The sequence below is a fragment of the Vipera berus genome (genome assembly GCF_964194415.1).
Source record: "Vipera berus genome assembly, chromosome: 6".
Classification (NCBI taxonomy): domain Eukaryota; kingdom Metazoa; phylum Chordata; class Lepidosauria; order Squamata; family Viperidae; genus Vipera; species Vipera berus.
The window spans coordinates 67,714,416-67,736,559 of record NC_138208.1 but is presented as its reverse complement, the minus strand read 5'-3'; the positions used below and the strand labels follow the sequence as shown (position 1 = coordinate 67,736,559).

The 22,144-nt window shown below is 40.2% G+C and overlaps 2 protein-coding genes across 4 annotated transcripts in view; one reads left to right on the top strand and one right to left on the bottom strand.

The window, feature by feature from the left end:
• The window catches only part of SYN3 (synapsin III), a gene marked incomplete at its 5' end in the record, with an annotated part of 202,481 nt that overhangs the window by 108,833 nt on the left and 71,504 nt on the right, over positions 1-22,144 (bottom strand). The window lies entirely within an intron of this gene.
• TIMP3 (TIMP metallopeptidase inhibitor 3) overlaps positions 12,032-22,144 on the top strand; it is a 44,722-nt gene continuing 34,609 nt past the window's right edge. For both annotated transcript variants that reach the window (XR_014026979.1, XM_081331724.1), the window contains exon 1: positions 12,032-12,559. Coding sequence is in view for 1 of the 2 variants with exons in the window: in XM_081331724.1 (XP_081187850.1) it covers positions 12,436-12,559 (124 nt within the window). In the remaining variant the exon portion in view is untranslated. The remainder of the gene's footprint in view (positions 12,560-22,144) is intronic.

Sequence of the window (22,144 nt, the reverse complement as noted above, 5' to 3'; positions counted from 1 at the left end):
TCTGGTGGCTGCTATTGGAGCATGCATGTCTAGATGCATGGACATTCACTGTTTTCAGCTACTTTCATCAAAAGGATTGTAGAGCTGTGAACTCTACCCCTTTTGAATTTGTGTGCAAAGACATGATACACATACAAAAGAGGTGAGTTTTGTGTTTTTACAGTGGGATGCTGTTTTCATCAGACTCAGTCAGTTACTATAACCTCCTCGCTCCAGACACTGCTGTATGAATACATGACTATTTGCACACAGAAAACAACAGAAGAAAATGATGGAGAGGTGGGAAGCAACTTTATTTGCCCACCAATAAATAGATGTTGTTATAAGTCTAGCATAATCACTATGCAGCTACTTTATCAATAGTCAAGCTTCCCCGGGGCAGCTGTTTCATAATGGCACAAGCTTTTTGGACTGAACTGGCAGCTTCTGCCACTGAACGTAAAAACAAACAAACAAAAAAACAAGATTGAGGCTGAAATATGGCTGTTGAAAGTAGAACAATGAACCCTGGCAATAAAATTATGGCCTTGGCCTTTTAAAAGGCATTCGATAATGTTTCCTGGCAATTTATAATTCAGCAATTACAAATAATGGACTTTGGACAGAATTTTATAAATATGATAAAAATGATATATAACAAACAAACAGTGAAAGTGATTGTTATGTATTGAATATATATAAAGTTGTGTTAATCCCTGCTAAAGTGAAACTAACTTAACTCCAACTGCTTGTGAAGCTAAAATGAAACTAACCTTTAGATGACCCTGACTGTTAACTCCAACTGTTTTGGAGGGAAACTTTGAATATTCATACTTGGGCGGGTTTTTCACGTATTGTGATTGGTTAAGGCCCTGTGGGTTAATTAATTGCCTGCATTTCTCCAGTTCTAGTTTGAGTCAATAAATGATGTTGTAACTATGCTGGTCTGATCCTTGTCTACTGAAACCCACTACTCAATAGCGATTTTGAATGGAGATTACACTGAGAACTTGAGATAAGGAAAGGAACAAGGCAAGGATGTCCATTATCTCCATTGTTATTTATTTTTACTTTGGAAGTTTTAAACAGAAATATTAGACAAGATATAGAAATCAAAGGACTGGACATAAAAGGCAAAACATATAAACTGCAAGCATTTGCTGATGATTTGGTGTTCATTTTAGAAGCACCTTTGGAGATGTGGGAAAGATAGAACAGTATGGAGAAATGGTAGGACTGAAAATAAACAAAGAAAACACTAAAGTAATAGTTAAAAATCTTACAGATAAACAAAAAAACATATCAGATAGTTAAAACGGTTAAATATCTGGGAATACAGTTGACAGCAAGATGTACAACAATAAAAGAAGATAATTATATAAAATTATTGAATAAAAAAACTGGACTTGGAAAAATGGAAAAAATTGCAATTGTCAATAATAAGAAGAATTGCCACAATGAAAATGAATTTACTACCAAAAATCTTATTTTTCTTTCAAAGTATAGCTATAAAAATGCAGAAAAAATTCTTCAAATATTTGAATTCACTAATTTTGAAATTCATTTGGCAAGGAAAGAAAGCTAGAATTAAGATGAAAATGTTTGTTGTTGTTAGTTGCGAAGTCGTGTCCGACCCATCGCGACCCTATGGACAACGTTCCTCCAGGCTTTCTTGTCCTCTACCATCTTCTGGAGTCCATTTAAGCTCATGCCTACTGCTTCAGTGACTCCATCCAGCCACCTCATTCTCTGTCATCCCCTTCTTCTATTGCCCTCAATCTTTCCCAGCATTAGGCTCTTCTCCAGTGAGTCCTTCCTTCTCATTAGGTGGCCAAAGTATTTGAGTTTTAGCTTCAGGATCTGGCCTTCTAAAGAGCAGTCAGGGTTGATCTCCTCTAGGACTGACCGGTTTGATCGCCTTGCAGTCCAAGGGACTTGCAGGAGTCTTCTCCAGCACCATAGTTCAAAGGCTTCAATTCTTTGGTGCTCAGTCTTTCTTATGGTCCAGCTTTCACTGCCATACATTGCAACTGGGAAGACCATAGCCTTGACTATACGCACTTTTGTTGACAGGGTGATGTCTCTGCTTTTTAGTGTGCTGTCTAGATTTGCCATGGCTTTCCTCCCAAGGAGCAAGCGTCTTTTAATTTCTTGGCTACAGTCCCCATCTGCAGTGATCTTGGAGCCCAGGAAAATAAAATCTGTCACTACCTCAATTTCTTCCCCATCTATTTGCCAGGAATTGAGAGGGCCAGATGCCATGATCTTGGTTTTCTTAATGTTTAGTTTCAACCCAAGTTTTGCACTCTCCATCTTCACTCGCAACAAGAGGCTCTTTAGTTCCTCTTCACTTTCTGCCATTAGAGTGGTATCATCTGCATACCTTAGGTCAGGGGTCGGCAACCTAAAAAGGGAAAAGAGCCACTGGGAACCGGTTCCATCACAAATTAAAAAAAGTGGGAGCCGCGTGCGTGTGTCCATGTACGCGCATGCGCAAAAAATGTTTTGCGCATGCGCAAAACGTTTTTTTTGCGCAGACGCACACGGTTGCCATTTTTTTTAAAAAAGTGAGAAGGAACCGGTTCCCGGTTGCCCGACGGCGACGGCCCGTCTGCAAAGCTGCCGCTTTCAGCAGCTTTGCAGACGGGCCGCGGCAGCTTCCTCAAAGAGCAGCGCCCCTGCCCATTCTGAGAGGTGCGCGCGCACCTCTCAGAATGGGCAGGGGCGCTGCTCTTTGAGGAAGCTGTAGCGGCCCGTCTGCAAAGCTGCCGAAAGCGGCAGCTTCGGAGACGGGCCGCTAAAGCTTCCTCAAAGAGCGGCACCTCTGCCCGTTCGCGCGGAGGTACGCGCGCACCTCTCCAAAGGTTTGGGGAGGTGCGCGCGCAGAGGGCCGCTAAAGCTTCCTCAAAGAGCGGCACCTCTGCCCGTTCGTGCGGAGGTACACGCGCACCTCTCCAAAGGTTTGGGGAGGTGCGCGCGCACCTCCGGTCGTTCGGAGAGGTGCGCGCGCACCTCTCAGAATGGGCAGGGGCGCTGCTCTTTGAGGAAGCTGTAGCAGCCCGTCTGCAAAGCTGCCGAAAGCGGCAGCTTCGGAGACGGGCCGCTAAAGCTTCCTCAAAGAGCGGCACCTCTGCCCATTCGCGCGGAGGTACGCGCGCACCTCTCCAAAGGTTTGGGGAGGTGCGCGCGCACCTCCACCCATTCGGGGAGGTGCGCGCGCACCTCTCCAAACGGGCGGTGCCACTCTCCATTTGGAGAGGTGCGCGCGCACCACTGCCCGTTCAAAGAGGTGCGCGTGCACCGGGCGGCTGGGAGCCACAGGAGACGGCTCAAAGAGCCGCATGCGGCTCCGGAGCCGCGGGTTGCCGACCCCTGCCTTAGGTTGTTGATGTTTCTTCTGGCAATCTTAATTCCAACTTTTGATTCATCTAGCCCTGCCTTTCTCATGATGTGCTCTGCATATAAGTTAAATAGGCAATACAGCCTTGCCGGACTCCTTTCCCAATTTTGAACCAATCAGTGGTTCCGTGTCCAGTTCTCACTGTTGCTTCTTGGCCCGCATATAGGTTTCTCAAGAGACAAATAAGATGGTCTGGTATGCCCATCTCTTTGAGGACTTGCCACAGTTTGTTATGATCCACACAATCAAAGGCTTTAGCATAGTCAATGAAGCAGAAGTAGATGTTTTTCTGGAACTCTCTAGCTTTCTCCATGATCCAGCGTATGTTAGCAATTTGATTTGCAATTTGATTTGCACCGGATTTATGGAACCATCTTCCGGTTGAGCTCCGGATGGCGCCCGATCTCCGCTCCTTCCGGCGCGATCTTAAAACCCATCTCTTTAAACAAGCTGGCCTGGCCTGATGGGACGGGGTGGGATTTTTATAAACGATTTTAATTTTAAATTTGTATTAATTTTATGGGCATTGTTTAATCATGTTTTAATAATTTTAATTTTTGTATCTAGTTTTATGTATTGCCCTGTTCACCGCCCTGAGTCCCCCAGGGAGAAGGGCGATATATAAATTAAATTAATAAATAATAAATAAATCTCTAGTTCCTCTGCCTCTTCGAAATCCTGCCTGTACTTCTGGTAGTTCTTGATCCACATACAGCTGTAGTCTAGCTTGTAGAATTTTAAGCATAACTTTACTAGCATGAGAAATGAGTGCAATGGTGCGATAGTTTGAACATTCTTTGGCACTGCCTTTCTTTGGAATTGGAATGTAAACTGATCTTTTCTAATCCTGTAGCCACTGTTGTGTTCTCCAAATTTGCTGTCAAATTGAGTGTAGCACTTTTACTGCATCGTCTTTTAAGATTTTGAATAGCTCAGCTGGAATACTGTCACCTCCACTAGCTTTGTTGTTGCTCAGCTTTTCTAAGGCCCACTTCACTTCACATTCTAGGATGTCTGGCTCGAGGTCAGTGACCACCTCATTGTGATTATCAGGGACGTTAAGCTCATTCTTGTATAGTTCTTCTGTGTAATTTTGCCACCTCTTCTTAATCTCTTCTGCCTCTGTTAGGTCCCTGCCATTTTGGTCCTTTATCATGCCCATTTTTGCATGAAACGTTCCTTTCATCTCTCCAATTTTCTTGAAAAGATCTCTGGTCCTCCCTATTCTATTGTTTTCTTCTATTTCTTTGCATTGTTCATTTAAGAAGGCATTCTAATCTCTTCTAGCTATTCTTTGGAATTCTGCATTTAATTGGGCATATCTTTCTTTTTCTCCCTTGCCTTTCGCTTCCCTCCTTTCCACAGCTATTTGCAAAGCTTCCTCAGACAGCCATTTTGCTTTCTTGCATTTCTTTTTCTTTGGGATGGTTTTGGTTGCTACTTCTTGTACAATCTTGCGAACCTCCATCCATAGTTCTTCAGGCACTCTGTCTATCAGATCTAATTCCTTAAATCTATTTGTCACCTCTACTATATATTGAACAGGGATATGATTTAATTCATACCTGACTGGCCTAGCACTTTTCCCTACTTTCTTTAATTTAAGCCTAAACTTTGCAACAAGAAGCTCATGGTCTGAGCCACAGTCAGCTCCTGGTCTTGTTTTTACTGACTGTATAGAGCTTCTCCATCTTTGGCTGCAGAGCATATAGTCAATCTGATTTCTGTGTTGACCATCTGGTGATGTCCATGTGTAGAGCCGTCTCTTAGGTTGTTGGAAAAGAGTGTTTGCTATGACCATCGTATTCTCTTGACAAAATTCTATCAGCCTGTGCCCTGCTTCATTTTGTACTCCAAGGCCAAACTTGCCTGTTATTCCAGTTATCTTTTGGCTTCCTACTTTAGCATTCCAATCCCCCATGATGATAAGGACATCATTTTTTGGTGTTAGTTCTATAAGGTGCTGTAGGGCTTCATAGAACCGGTCAATTTCATCCTCTTCAGCACTGGTGGTTGGGGCATAGACTTGGACTACTGTGATATTGAAGGGTTTACCTTGGATTCGAACTGAGATCATTCTTTCATTTTGAGGATTGTATCCCAGTATTGCTTTTCCTACTTTTCTATTGACTATGAAGGCTACTCCATTTCTTCTGAGGGATTCTTGCCCGCAGTAGTATACCTGATGGTCATCTGAATTAAATTCACCCATTCCTGTCCATTTTAGTTCGCTGATACCTAAGATGTCGATGTTTAGTCTTGTCATCTCTTGTTTGACCAAGTCCAGCTTTCCTTGATTCATGGATCTTACATTCCAGGTTCCTATGGAGAAAAAATCTTTACAGCATCGGACTTTCCTTTCACCACCAGACATATCCACAACTGAGCGTCCTTTCGGCTTTGGCCCAGTCGCTTCATTCTTTCTGGCGCTACTAGTACTAGCCCTCTGCTCTTCCCCAGTAGCATATTGGACGCCTTCCGACCTGAGGGGCTCATCTTCCAGCGTTATATCGTTTTGCCTTTTGGTACTGTCCATAGGGTTTTCATGGCAAAGATACTGGAGTGGTTTGCCATTTCCTTCTCCAGTGGATCACGTTTTGTCAGAACTCTCTGCTATGACCTTTCCATCTTGGGTGGCCCTGCACGGCATAGCTCATAGCTTCATTGAATTATGCAAGCCCCTTCGCCACGACAAGGCAGTAATCCATGAATGTTACAAGATGCTAAAGGAAATGGAGGATTTGGCCTACCAGAGTGTGTTCTATACTACCAAAAATCCGTATTAACTTGGGTAAAAAAATGGATAATCCTTAAAAATAAAAGGTTGTTATATCTGGAGGGACATGACTTACAATTAGGGTGGCATGTTTTTTTATGGTATGGGAAAAATAAAGTTCATAAATATTTCCAAAATCATTATATAAAAAATGCATTGTTAACAACATGGGAAAAAATAAAAAGCAAAATATATATGAAAATTCCAGGGTGGTTGTCAACAGTGGAAGCATTTGTACACCCAAATTTAGTGGACTTTGAAAAAATCTGGACATATAGAGATATTCTAAACTCTGAAGGACATTTAAAATCTAAACAAGAAATGGAAAATCAGGGCATCAACTTCTCATGGTGGTAAGGTAAAGGTAAAGGTGAAGGTTCCCTCGCACATGCGTGCTAGTCGTTTCCAACTCTAGGGGCCGGTGCTCATCTCCGTTTCAAAGCCGAAGAGCCAGCACTTGTACGAGGACATCTCCGTGGTCATGTGGCCGGCATGACTAGACGCCAAAGGCGCACGGAACACTGTTACCTTTCCACCGTAGTGGTCCCTATTTTTCTACTTGCATTTTTACGTGCTTTTGAACTGCTAGGTTGGCAGAAGCTGGGACAAGTAACAGGTGCTCACTCTGTTATGCAGCACTCGGGATTCAACCTGCCAAACTGCTGACCTTCTGATCGACAGGCTCAGCGTCCTAACCCACTGAGCCACCGCGTCCCTCTATCATGGTGGACACATTTACAAATACAAAGTAGATATGATAAAGATGTTAAAATGTAAGGGTTTTATAAGGAACAAACTGTGATAAGACTTTGTTAACTTTGGATGAGAAACTTATTAAGAAAATGTATAACTTTTTATTAACTTTGGAAATGGAAATTGAACAAGTTAAAGAAACAATGATAAGATGGGAGAAAATTTTTGGATATAATGCGCCAGTTGCGGCCCTATCTGGACCGGGATGCCCTGTGCACGGTCACTCATGCGCTCGTGACCTCTCGCCTTGACTACTGTAATGCTCTCTACATGGGGCTTCCCTTGAAGACCACTCGGAGGCTCCAACTGGTACAGAATGCGGCCGCGAGAGTTGTCTTGGGAGTTTCCCGGTACTCCCATGTTACACCTTTGCTCCGCGAGCTGCATTGGTTACCAGTTGTCTTCCGGGTGAGGTTCAAGGTCTTGGTTATGATCTTTAAGTCCCTACATGGCATGGGTCCGGGTTACCTCGGGGACCACCTGCTGCCGGCGTCAACTCCCCTCCGCCCTGTGCGTTCCCACAGAGAGGGCCTCCTCAGGGTGCCTCCAGTCAGGGAATGCCGACTGGCGGCCCCCAGGGGGAGAGCCTTCTCTGTGGGCGCTCCGGCATTATGGAACCAACTGCCGGTGGAGCTCCGGATGGCATCAGACCTCCGAACTTTCCGTCGTGGCCTGAAGACCCACTTATTCGAATTAGCTGGTCTGGCCTGACGGGGGATTATGGGTTTTAAATTGTTGTTTTAGAATTGTATTATTGTTTTTAACTGGGCATTGATTTAATCTTTTTTAACTTTTGTATTGTTATTTATATATGCCCTGTGAACCGCCCTGAGTCCCTAGGGAGAAGGGCGGTATACAAATTAAATAAAACTGAAACTGAAACTGAAAATTAGAAAGATGGCAAAATTTATGGGAAAGAAATTATAAACTGACTTCTTACAAAGAAAATTTATATAAAATGTTTTATAGATGACACTTGCCACCAGCAAGACTAGCGAAAATGTTTAAAAATATGTCAGATAGATGTTGGAAATGTAAACACAAGTCAGGCTCATATTATCATGTTTGGTGGACATGTGATAAAGCAAAGAACTATTGGAAAAAGATACATACTTGGTTAGAAAAGATGTCAGGAGAACATGTTGATTTTAAACCTGAACTTTTCTTATTAGGTATAATGCCAGAAAAGACTAATAAACAAAGCTTATATTTGACATTGCACGTTACAACAGTGGCAACAATCATATTTGCACAATACTGGAAGAATGAAGGAATACCATCAGATGAAGAAATAATTAAAAAAAATATTAGAATGCGCAGAGATGGACATATTGACTGTGAGATTGAAAGAAAAGGAAGAAACGGACTATTACCAAACTTTGAATTTATTTTACCACTGGCTAGAGGAAAGAATAAAGGATTAGGGATTAAATATGTACTAGCATATGCAAACTCAGACAGCACATTGGTTGAAAAATTATTATTGTATGGAAAAAAATGAATTAAAAGTTTATAAAAAAAAATTATGGGTTTGGATCTCTAATGACTGCAGTTTTATTCCTAATAATTCCAGCCACAGGAGCTTTTCTCTATTTTCAGTGGAGTTTTTTGGTTCCTGAAATTGCCCTTACAGCTCTACATTTATCATTTCAATCCTTGGGGAAGTTATTTCACTTCCAGAAACTACCATTGCACTTCTGGGATGTTCATTTTTCAATGATAAGAACAGGAGAGCCACTCTCAGACAGATGGGACCAGATGAGGGCAACATCAAATGGTACTGGAGGCAAATTGTTTTCCAGTAGTGGGACAGAGAACCCAGCCTTCCTATCTAGGATGTACGATATAAGAATTATATAGCTACTATGTACACACAAGGGACGCGGTGGCTCAGTGGGTTAGGACGCTGAGCTTGTCGATCAGAAGATCAGCAGTTTGGCAGGTCGAATCCCGAGTGCCACGTAGCAGAGTGAGTGCCTGTTACTCGTCCCAGCTTCTGCCAACCTAGCAGTTCAAAAGCACTGCTAGGTGCAAGTAGAAAAATAGGGACCACTGCGGTGGGAAGGTAACAGCGTTCCGTGCGCCTTTGGCGTCTAGTCATGCCGGCCACATGACCACGGAGATGTCCTCGGACAAGCGCTGGCTCTTTGGCTTTGAAACGGAGATGAGCACCGGCCCCTAGAGTCGGAAACGACTAGCACGCAGGTGCAGGGGAACCTTTACCTTTTTATGTACACACAAGGATTGAATGAAAAATAATGCCTCCAATGTTACACATCACCAAGTCATGGCAGGATAGGTAGTCCTTAACTTACAACCACAACTGAGTCCCAAATTTCTATTGGTGAGACATTCATTAAATGAGTTTTGTCCTATTTTACAATCTCACTTGTCACGGTTGTTAAGTGAATAACTGCAGTTGTTAAGTTAGTAACACGGTTAAGTGAATGTGGCTTCCTCATTGACTTTGCTTGTCAGAAGTTCACAAATGGGAATCACATGATCCTGGGATAATGCAACTGTCATAAATATGAGTCAGTTGCCAAGTGTCTAAATTTTGATGATGTAACCATAGGTATGCCTCAATGGTTGTAAATGTGAAAAATGATCATAAGTCACTTTTTTCAGTGCTGTTGCAATTTCAGTCACTAAACAAACTGTTGTAAATTGAGGGCTACCTTACTTACAAGCTAAATGTTTGATGGGTTCTTTGTGTGCTTTCATTTCAGTTATTATGAAGATGTTGAAAGAAACGTTTGTGTTGCTGTTGGTTGTAAAATGAAAGCCTGCAGAGAGACCTCATCAGTGAGCTTTAAGGAAAGTACATAATTGATTTTGATTGCTGAAAGAGTCTCTCCAACTGAAACTGAACACCGATTGTAGGTCGTTGATGACAGCTTGTGGGAATACTGTTATTGGGAAAAAAGGTGTAAAAATGGTGTACAAATGATGTGATTTGTGTGATCAATCCATGACAATGTGACAGTAGCCAATAAGTTTCACATGAGAAAAACTGACGAACAGATTAGTCAAAGCGAAATTACTGTTAAGATTGGTTTGCCAGAGCATCACGTTACTAACATTTTTCAATATCAGAAGTGTTTTGCAATTGATTCTTTGCACATAGATGGAATTGAAATTTTCAGGCAAATTGTGTCATGCAATGAGAATGAAGGTGAGAAATTTCTTTGCAGCAATATGACAATAAAACGTGAGATTTCTTGTTGGCTGCCAAAAAAGCCAACACAGTGCTAGGCTGCATTAACAGAGGGATAGAATCAAGATCAAGTGAAGTACTAATACCACTTTACAATGCTTTGGTAAGGCCACACCTGGAATACTGCATCCAGTTTTGGTCACCACGATGTAAAAAAGATGTCGAGACTCTAGAAAGGGTACAGAGAAGAGCAACAAAGATGATTAGGGGGCTGGAGGCTAAAACATATAGGGAACGGTTGCTGGAATTGGGTATGTGTAGTTTAATGAAGAGAAGGGTGAGGGGGTGACATGATAGCAGTGTTCCAATATCTCAGGGGCTACCACAAAGAAGAGGGAGTCAAGCTATTCTCCAAAGCACCTGAAAGCAGGACAAGAAGCAACGGATGGAAACTAGTCAAGGAGAGAAGCAACCTAGAACTAAGGAGAAACTTCCTGACAGTCAGAACAATTAACCAGTGGAACAACCTGCCTCCAGAGGTGGTGAATGCTCCAACACTGGAGGTTTTTAAGAAGAGACTGGACAGCCATTTGCCAGAAATGGTATAAGGTTTCCTGCCTGAGCAGGGGGTTGGACTAGATGACCTCCAAGGTCCCTTCCAACTTTATTATTATTATTATTATTATTATTATTATTATTATTATTATTATTATTATTATTATTATTATTATTATTATCAGAAATGAAATGTTAGTCCATGAAATAACATCACAAAGTTTTACTGCTTGAAAAAATATCAAACCCGAGGCTTTGGCAAGACAACTTAAGATCACTGATTTTTTTGGATGCAGGTAGTTTTATTGGCATTGATTTTTCTGGAAGATGATGCTACTACAAACTCAGAGTGCTATGCTGCAACCCTCAAAACTTTGAAACAGGGTTCAGAAGCACATGTCAAAGGTAGGCTGCACTCTTCATGAGCCAGCCAAGAGGGAATCAAAAACTTGAATCTCACCGCCTTGAGACTCTGCTACACCATTCAGATTTGGCCCTATCTGACTTGCACCTTTTCACCAAATAGAAGGAATTTTTTGTGGGCATCTATTTGACTGAAAGGAAGAGATGAAAAGGACAGTCAGGATCTGATTTGAGGAGACAAAACGTGAAGTTCTTTCATGTTGCCTTTAAGAACTTGTCCATCATTGGCAGGAATATGTAAGGAATGGTTGTGATTGTGCAGAGGAAGAAATACAGGTAACAAAAAAGCTTACTTCAAGGAGTATTTCTATTTCGTTTATTAAAATACTCTTATTTTACTCATTTAAAGATACAGCATGGAGGCATTACTTTTCATTCAACCGTCTTAATAAAGAGCCCTCCATTAGCTCAGCTGAGAAACCAACTATTTTCCAATCTGATTCATTCTGAGCTTTTCCATTCAGGATAGGCAATAAAACACTGTCAACAGGGGCTAAGGTGCCTTTCAATAATTTCAGCTCTACAGATGAATAGCACTGATCTGATTGTGAGTATTCTTGCTTTTCCTTTCCTCACCCCCTTCTTTTTTCACTTTGGGTCGTAACTTTTTAGACCAAAATCTGCATGACAGTATTTTAAAGCGTAAACTGCTGTGAAGTTGAGGAATGTTAATATTCGCATATATATATATATATAGATAAAAGATAGCCAACAGGACCAGCATTTACTGGTTTCCTTCTCCTGCATATATTTATCCAAGCTTCCTCTCACGTTCTTCATCATCCCTGCTACAGCCTTACGCTTCCAGTCTCTACTTGTCCTTCCTGTTCCCCTTTTGTAACTGTCAACAGAAATCCTGCTTGTAGCCCCAACTGCCACATACAGAGAATACAGAGAATACAGATTATTCCCTATATGGAACTGAATCCCTTGCTGGGACCCCGCCTCCAACCAGGATTTTCTTTCTTTCTTTCTTTTTTTTTTATGGTAGCCTCTCCCCTTTCCTGAGGAATGAGGTAATGCGGGACTCCGATTGGTCCAGGAGGCGGCACCCCAAGAGCCGTGTGGGGCGCGCTCAAGGCTATAACTCCCTGCAACCGCCCAGAGCGCAGAGGCGAGCACGAGAGTTGCTGGGGAGCGTCAAACTCGCCGAGAGGAAAGTCGAGCCTGCACTTTAATAGAAGCGGAACCGCGCGCGCGCAAAAAAAACCACAACTTGCTCCACTCAGCGTGCGGTCGCCTGGCCAAACCGTGGACGAGCGTCCGGACGGAGCAGAATTGCAACTACCTTTCCACCCCACTGTCTTTCTAAAAAGCATCTTCCTCTACTTCTTAACGATTCTCCACGTGGGTGGAGACCGACGAGTGAGGGAACGGTACTACTGTAACAGTATGTCAGGCTGGGTGCTGAGTCTTTTCTTGCTGCTCTGCAGCTGGAGCCTGACTGAGCTGCTGGTCGAAGCTTGTACCTGCGTCCCAGTTCATCCCCAGGATGCCTTCTGTAACTCGGACATTGGTGAGTGTGGCATTTACTAACTGCACTCGGCAGCCTCTCTAGCAGCTTTTGCCTAACGGTCAGATTTTCGAGACCCGTGTGTTCTCGCTTGAAGCCCAGGCGTGAAATTTTGTCGACGGGTTTACAATTCCAGTCCGAACGGATTGGATTTAAGTATAGTATTGAACTTAAACAGCGAAAACGCTGGCCAAATAAGTTGTTCCCTCATTGTACTTCGGGTTTGCTTTGCAAAATAGTGAACCACCAGCGTCACCAATCCGAATCGTTTGCACTCGGTTCTGCCCTTCTGCACGTAGATGAATGGCACACCTACTTTATGGCAGTGGCCTAATGGTTAAAGGTAGCTGGAAAGTTCTGTAACGCAGCATATTAACTTTGTGAAGTCAGGGCAGATTTTTCTGGAAAAAACTAGAAAAAATGAGTTTCAACACCACTTCAGTCCTAGAATGTCAATACTTGGAAGCTTGTCTGATTGCTTTGAGGGGATATTACTTCTAAATAGGGTTGTACTAGCAGGCTTTAAAGTTGTAATTTACAAGATAAAAGTTATGTGCTAATACTACTGCTCCACCCAGTGTATTTACCTGCAGGTTATAGATTAAATACAGAAAAGAATCTGAAATTTACTTAAGCATGATTCCCTCTGTATATATGTCTAACTTGTCTGCATATGCAAATATATGGAATGGGACAATAATTGTTTTTTTCTGCACAGTTGCTACTTATCCAGATAGTATGCTATAGTGGTTAAGTGCTAGACTAAGACTGGGAGATCCTGTTTCAGGTAGAAACTCACTCTAGGTGACTTTGGTTCAGCTGTTCTTTCTCAGCTTTATCCTATCTTATAGGATTTTTCTTTAGAAAAATATAAGGAAGTGCTACCTACAGTACCTTGAGCATCAAACCCATTCCACCAAAAATGATTTCATGTTATTAACTCCTTCCTTTGCAATATGCTTTGGTTACTGAGTGGTCTCAGCTGAACATTTATTTCATATCATTAGTTATAGCTTTTAATTTGATGGTTGCCTGTCAGGCATATAATACTGGAAATAATTTATCAGTCTTTACCTTCTAATGAGCATTTACAGACTACAAGGTTTCCATTCCCCAGTTTCACACAAACCACTTTGAAGCTGACCCGATGACTTCTGTATCCTGGAAAAATGCAGAGACTGGTAGAGAACATTATAAGCCAATCAGTGTTGTCTTTAGCTGACCACGGGAACAATACAAAAATGTCAATCATTTTCCTGAGCAATTGGGTGTGCTGGATTACCACTCTATAGGAAGTACTTCCACCCATGCTTTTAGTATTTGTTGTGTACATTTGTCTTACTGTTTTCCAAAAATAAAATGTAAGCAATTGCTGCCACTAAGATTCCTAACGGTAAAGTTGCCATTTGGCCTGCAATGTGATAGGGAAATAACAGGTGAGAATGTTTGAAACTAAGGCTTTTCCCAATAGTTGGTGAATCATAGTTGTTTGTTGCCATGGTAGCTCGCATGGGAGAAGAGAAAGAAAGATATATTAATCTAAACAATCCCTATGGAAAGACACCAGAAACAGAGCCTTGATGGAGCAGTGGGCTAATGCCTCCTTAAGTAACACCAGCTGCCTGCAATTAGTGCAGGTTCGCATCCCACCAGGCTCAAGGTTGACTCAGTCTTCCATCCTTCCGAGGTAGGTAAAATGAGGACCCAGATTGTTGGGGGCAATAAGCTGACTTTGTAATAATGCCGCTTGGGGTGTGTGTGAAAGCCCTAATAAGCAGGCATATACATAGAATGAAGGCTATTGCTAAGCTTGTAAGCCGCCCTGAGTCTTCGGAGAAGGGCGGGATATAAATGGAATTAAAAAAAACACAGAATGGTGATGCTTTGAGGCCAAGTAGGGCCAGTAAGACTGCCCACAAGCTCCACAGAGTCACATTGTTGCAAAGAACATAGGAGCTTTGCTCCAGTTTCTAGCAAACACTAGCACAGGTAGGAGCAAAATGTTTTGCTTTCAGAATGGTTAATTCTCAATTCAGACAGTTCTGCAGCTGTTTCCAAACTAGGATAAAATCCTTGTATAAGGAATGCAATTTGCTAATCCCAAACTTGTGCTAGTTTCATATTTGTGTAAAACCCTTCCAGAATATTTGGAATCCAGCCATCTCAGTTTGTTCCCATGCTAGTGAAATCTTTGTAAGCTTATACCATAAACCACATGGGAAGTAAATGGCATGTGTGGCATCCTGAACCAACTACAGAGAAAAACATATGGGTGGAAGCATTTACATGGACTAAGAATAAAGCAAGCATGATGGTAGTTTTCAGATAAAGTTTTGACTCCTGAAATGAAATACAAAATCAAAATTACTCTATAGACTGGAAGCCTCTGACAAACCCATAGATTAAAGGTAATCCTTCTTTTCAATTTGCTGCCGAAATGGAAGTATTCCGTAGATATTTTCATTACTTCACTTTTCATTGCTACTTTATGTATGTGGCATTAGTTAACTTTTGGTTTCCAAAATAAGTTATTCAGTAACTCCCATGGAAAGGTTTGTTGGTTTCTAAATTGAGACTTAAAGATTCTAGACAAAGACCTTTATTCATGTCTAGTTTAAATACTGTTGCTGCTGAAAACCAATAAAATCTTATACACTGAACTCTCCTAATTTATGATTGCCTGCCTCTGAAAAACTAGTATTCTCATTGGTTTTTTTTCATTCTGTTTTAAATTATTGTGATTTTTCTGTTGGTCATGTTTGCTACATATACTGTGACATGTTGAACTATGGGTTGTGGAGTTAACAGTCATACCCTTACTCATGCATGTGTATTAATACAAAATCAAACAAGTCACATTATTACATAGGTGATTCCAGTTTATAAAGTTGTTTCTAAACTGAAATTATAGGCAGCTTGTATCTATTGTGAATGCATAGGAATACCAAGGCATTAAGGTATATATAGCCACTTTTTTCACATGCTAAATTTTGTAATATAGTTTAATTCTGTCTAGAATTAATTTATAGATTTTAACCAATAAAACCATCTTACTGCCTTTTAAACCAACAAATGGGAGATAATTGTATATTGCATAAAAATGTTCATAGTGACCTATACAGATTTTAAATTTAGTGCATAAAACAAAGCAAGGAAAGAATTGAATCCTAAACCAGTAACAAATTATCCTAATCACCTGGTATTGTCATCACTTGAAGTAAGCCAGGCCTCACAAACTTGGATTCTGGGCCTTTGAGATATCCCTGCTTTTGAGGGACAAGCCGAAGCATAGTGGTGTGTGTGTGTGTGTGTTGTGTGTGTGTGTGTGTGTGTCTGTCTGTCTGTCTGTCTCCCAGGCCACCTATATGAACAAAAAGGAGGGGATAAAAATTGCACTTCTGAAATTTGACTATTTTGTCAGCAAATTATGGTGTGAACTGGAGGACTGGGAAGACTACAAAATGGTGTTTAAAAAGTTGTATTTGGCCTATAGATTACCACTTTGGTATGGTGCCAGAAAATCATCAACAGGTGGATTTGTTTATTTGGTGCCACAGTTATCACTATACTACATTTTATTTTAAAATTCCAGTTTTTGAATCCTATTTACAAGTGGAATTAGGGATGAAATTGGAGCTTAATGTATCCTTCAGAGAACAATATATTAAGTAGCAGCAGAATTTATAATAAGTGGTTATTTTTGATCCCTCATTTTGTGCAGCAAAAAGTTGTGAAAGCAAGGTCTTCCTTAAGCCACCAGTGCTGCCAGCACCTCTTTAGTAAACACTGCCATTCTTTTCTAGAATCAAAAGGGGAACAAGCTGATCCAAATTTCAAGCTGATGAAGAGTTAAATGTTTCCATGGAGACTTGTTGCAGTTTGGTACTTTATTTAAGGCAGACTAAACTGCATGCTGGTTTACAAAACAAGTAACTTTTTATAGCTCTTCAATTCTGACAAAATACATGTCTTAAAGGGAGGAGTCAGTGTCCCCAAGGGGTTGATGCTTGAGACAAGGTTGCCAGAACAGATCTATTCATAGTTCTCTTTGCAATTATATACAATGGCAAAATAAAATCCTCGAAAAGGATTTGCTGTATTTTATTTTAAAGAAAATGCCATTATGGTTTCAAAAAGAATGGAAAGAAATGCCTGAACTTGAAAGAAACTATTTGTTCAAATTTGGCTACTAGTGTGCTGTCATTTATTTCTTTTATTATTTATTTCTTTTATTGTGCCATCCTATCCTTGAATGTACAGTGTCTAAATAAAGATAGGATTATTGCCAAATCTTTTTTACTGGAAGAACTCAAAGATGAAAGTATTTTGTACAAATGCATAAAAATTAGTCAAATCCTATTTACAAAGCATCAGGTTGGGGATGTGGATATTTATACCAACTGTCACAAATTTGGTACAGATCTGGAGGATACTAGGTTAGTTATTGACAAGAATCAGAATCAGAATAAGGAATGTTTATCCTGCTGGCTGTCACAGAGCTGTGATAGCAACAAGTTTATCATAAATACATACCCATTTCCTCAAATGAGAACCAATGATACAATCACCTCCTATACAGTGACACAGAGTGATTTTAAACAGTCATCTAATATTCTCTATTTGTTACATTTGCTCAGGTCATGCCTTGTACTAAGCCATAGTATGATTTGTTTGGTTTGGGCTTAGAATACTACATGAATCCAGTCACATTTTCTGACATAGCAATTTAAACAAATTATGATTTATTCAATCAAATAAGATTTAATAAACTATAGCTTAGCGCAGAGGTCCCCAATCTTTTGGACACCAGGGACCGGTTCCGTGGAGAGAGGTTTTTCTGTGGACTGGAGGGGGCGTGGTTTTGTGTGGTGCCTGCATCCCGCAGATGGGGCTTTGCTTGTTTTTGAGGCCCAGTTGCTGGCATACCATGGCTCGGTACTGGTCCACGGACCGGGGATTGGGGACCCCTGGCTTAGCATGAAGTATGATTCCCATTCAATGTAAAATTACTGTAAAGAAAATTGTCCCTAGCTCCTTCCAGGTTTTTTATTCTTTCATTAGGCTATCTAGATTGCCACAGGCTTTCCTATCTAGTTGCAAGATGCTAAGCTGAAATTCCAGATTCTACTTTCTCCTTTCTCTCATGGCCTTTTTGATTTTACACATGTAGTTTATTTCAGGGTGCATATTAATTCTGCTTCTCTACAGAACTGTAAACTCCCTAAACTACAAAATCCATCACTAGCAGTACTGAAATTTTGATGAGAACTAATTCTTCTGTGCTTTTATTGTATTCATTTATTCTGCAGTCACCTGAGAGAGCAGCTGCATCATATGAATTGGCTGAATGCAAACCCCTTGAAATCTTAATAACAATGCAGCAGAATTAATCCAAGAAATGGGGCTCCTTCTAGACTAGCCAAGTTTTAGGGACTTTAGGAAGGGAAAGCTGAAGCCTGAAGAAATAAGTTGAATTTCTATAAAATATTTCTTCAGAAGTTTTGTTACAATTAGAATTGGTTTTTTAAAACACTGAAAAAAATCAGGTGAGTATTTTATTTTATTTTTTTTAATTCCATTTATATCCCGCCCTTCTCCGAAGACTCAGGGCGGCTTAGCAGTGGAAGTGAATTGTGTCACGTTTGTGATTATAGTGACACATATTGTTGAAGAATGACTTTAAATCTTGTATTGCTGCATCTTTCTGAAACAGCCAAATTTTTAGTGTAAGGCTGATTGTTTTATTTTTTTATTGTATGCTGCCTCAAGTCACCTTGATAAAAAGCTATTGCTGCTTTATGAATTGCACTAATTTTAAACCATGGATTTTTTTTAAAAAAAGCAATTAACTTCAAATTTGAAGAAAGTCAGGCTACCTTAATGTATAGCAAGACAAGGTCTGAAGCACCTTTGAATAATTGTTGAAACATATGCAACTCTACAAGATAAACAGGTTTGGATCCTAATATATAGATTTACTAAATGTACAGGTTAGGAAATTGTAATACCTCTTTATTTGGTTGTGTTACGCCCCAATACAGGCAGTCCTCAAATTACAACAGTTTCTTTAGTGACTGTTCAAAATTACAGCAGCACTAAAAGAATGACTTATGACTGCTTTTCACACATATGACCATTGCAGCATACCCCTGGTCATGTGATCAAAATTCAGATGCTTGGCAACTGACTCATATTTATGATGGTTGCAGTGTGATCACCATTTGTGACCTTCTGACAGGAATAGTCAATGGGAAAGCAAGATTCGTTTAACAACCATACTACTAACTTAACAACTGCAGTGATTCACTTAACAACTGTAGCAAGAAAGGTCATAAAATGGGGCAAAACCGATTAACAGATGTGTCACTTAGCAACAGAAAATTTGGGATCAATTATGATAAGTTGAGGACTACCAGTACTGTACTATGTACGCTTAAAGGGAATAACTAGACCAAATTGGCTCTTGTTGCTATACTGTAGAATAAAAATAACTTATCCTTATGCTAGGCTAGCATGATGTATATCAATTATTGAGGAGCTGTATTCTATATTTTTATTTTTTCTTTCTTAAATATTGTGATACACCCACCATAATATGGAGTTAAAAATTATGATAAAGTATAAGTTAGCTTGAATATATAACATGTAATTATATGATCCTGCCTTGACCAGGGGGCTGGACTAGAAGATCTCCAAGGTCCCTTCTGGCCCTATGGTTCTATGTTCTAAGTCTCTATGAGACTCACTGCTAGTTAAACATGCATAGGAACAGACTATTTTAAGTTGGAAGAATGGGACAAGATGTCTGTACAAAAAGGGAGGACATGGCCCAGAACACCTCTGAGAAAGTAGTTAATTCCTCCTTACAAACAAAATATTTTTGTTCCTCTTTTGTTTTCCTGTATGGGATAATACTGCAAATACATTACTAAGCTGTGACCTTCATTGTGTTTATTATCTTTTTATATGGGAGGCTAGGATTCTTCAGAAAGAAGAATATACATCTGGAAAGTCTCTACCTTGTTTTCTTTCTGGTAAATTATAATATATACTAACCATTTTGCCTGTGACTAAAAACTCAATTATGTATAAAGAGGAAAAAAGTCCTGGAGCAATGCCTTTTTCCCTCCAGTGACAACACTTTCCCAAGCCTTTCTTGACTAAAAGGTTTTAATACATTTACGAGCATATGTCTCATGTTAACCAAGGAATTTGCTGATGTAATGGGTGGATAGTATTGTCCTCTGATAGTGTTTGTCTATAAATTTTTTATTTCTTTGACACAATCTTAACACATCTGCATGAATCTGTGTATAAAGCAGAGTCTTACTCCTCACATTTCATGCTAACACTGAATTCAGTTCATCCTGTGCTTGCCATGAAGGAATTAGCAACAATAGCATTATTAGACTGTTTCCAATCCTAGGGTCCTGTCCCAGTACACACACACACACACACACACACACACACACACACACAGAGCATGTGGGTTTAAGCATGTTTATTTCACACAACCAACCCCCTAGTCATTCCCCAGGTCCCAACTCTGTGTATACAGTCCTTAGAGTTAGTTTCAAACAATTTCTCTGCAAAATGCTGGCCAGATGTAGTGAAAGAAACAGGAGCAAGAAGATGCACAAGCATGGGGATAATGCCAACAAGGTAAACTAAGAACCCTGGGCAGGATGACAACAAGGTGAATCACTGAATTTCAGGCAGGACAACCACAACCCCTGATTGCAAGGCCCAGTGAAAGCAACGACGACTCTCCAGACTCCTGGCACGGTGCAGGCAATTTGGCTTCAATGGGTTCAAAGCACAATGGAGGCAAAATGACTCCCACAGGTTCAAGCGATGATATAGGCCTGTGATTATATTTTCTAACCTCACAGCCAAGTCATTTATAAATACAGTATGTTGAACAGCAGATGGCCTAGAATGGCACTCTTTCCAGCTCAAGACTTCATTATAGCTTCATATTGATATATGTTTGTTGGGTACAACCTGTGAAAAATATTGTTGTTTTCAGATTAATCCTATATATCCATTTGTACACAGTTCCCCTTAGAGGAGAAGCAAGCAACCTCAAGCATTCCTGTGTCTTATGCTACAACCATAGTCCCCCCTCCTTTTCTTGCTTTTGGTTTCCTTTACAAGCGAAAGTTCTTTTTATATATATATTGTAGCCATTTTGACTTTTTTCTACAGGTATTAACTACACACCTCTTTGAACTTTTAGTTTAGTTGAACAATTATAAGCTCCCCTGTCCCTTATTTTTTCCATGTCATTTTTGTGACTAAGAATAGACTTAAACGGAGGAATGTATATATTATAATGATTGTATGTAAAGGTCTCTCTCCATAGAGTCCCCAACATACTTTCCTATCAAGACTCCCATCCTGCTACTGCAAATGTTTCTGTATTTTGATTTGGGGAACAAGAGAATTCTCTTCTTGAGCCAACATAGAAAATAAGGATCTTCTATTTGTGGCAAACCAGTCACTTGCTAATGATAAATGACTTATTTCTATTAGAGAATCTTGGATGAAAAAACTCCCTGATGATGTGTACATAGCACCCCACATTATTTACTAGGTCTTGACATTCATCATCCTCTAAGGATTGCCACTTCATAATGTTGGGATGATTAATAAGTCCTCAGAAAGGTGTCTTCTGTGCAATTAGAGACAGAAGTGTTCTCATATAATTTAGATTTGGCATCCTTATCCTTAGTTCTCCAGGCCATATATCCCAAGCTTTTCATTTAAACCATTATCTCATTCTCTTGCCTTCTCTCAGATTAATGTATCACCCTCAGTTAAATATTTGACATTTTTTCTTACTTTAATAATAGGGCCATATGGGTTTTCTGAAGATAGCATTATGAGCATTAATGCCTGAAGAGAAATACAGTGTCATGTTTCTTAAATTCACCTCCCAAAGTATTGTAAATTGCTCCTAGCGGAATCTCAGATAACTGAATTCATCATTTGGGATGAAGCATGGGTTTAAGTGCATGGAATATCATTATAACAGCTAGGTGAGTTTCTGAGAACTAGAAATATTTTCTTTCTGTCTGGATATAGCACAGATGTAATCAATAAACTATAAAATCTCAGATTTGTGAATTTAATCGGTACGCCTGCTATTGTGAATTCTACTAACATCATGCCTAATAATTGTAATAAGAAAGTTCTGGAAATAAAACTTAAAAGCAGTTAAATTGAGTTAAAAGCTTATTTTATGCTATGTTATTTCTCCTTGGAGATTCCTACGTTCACATTATAGGACATTAACTCTCAAAACAATACAATATTTTTCACAGTCCTGACTGTTTTCTGCACTTGGCATTTTTCCTGCTGGCTAAAAGTTCAGAAATAAATCTAAGCTCATGTCTTTCGAATTCTGTTGAAGCAAGGGAATTGATTGTGATGACCTGCGCATGGCCACTCATGCCCTGGTCATCTCTTAGTTGGATTACTGTGAAGCTACAGCTGCTGCAGAATGCGGTGGTGTGCACAATTCTGGGGACCCTTAGGGCGGCACATATAACACCACTGTTGCACAAGCTGCATTGGTTATCAGTT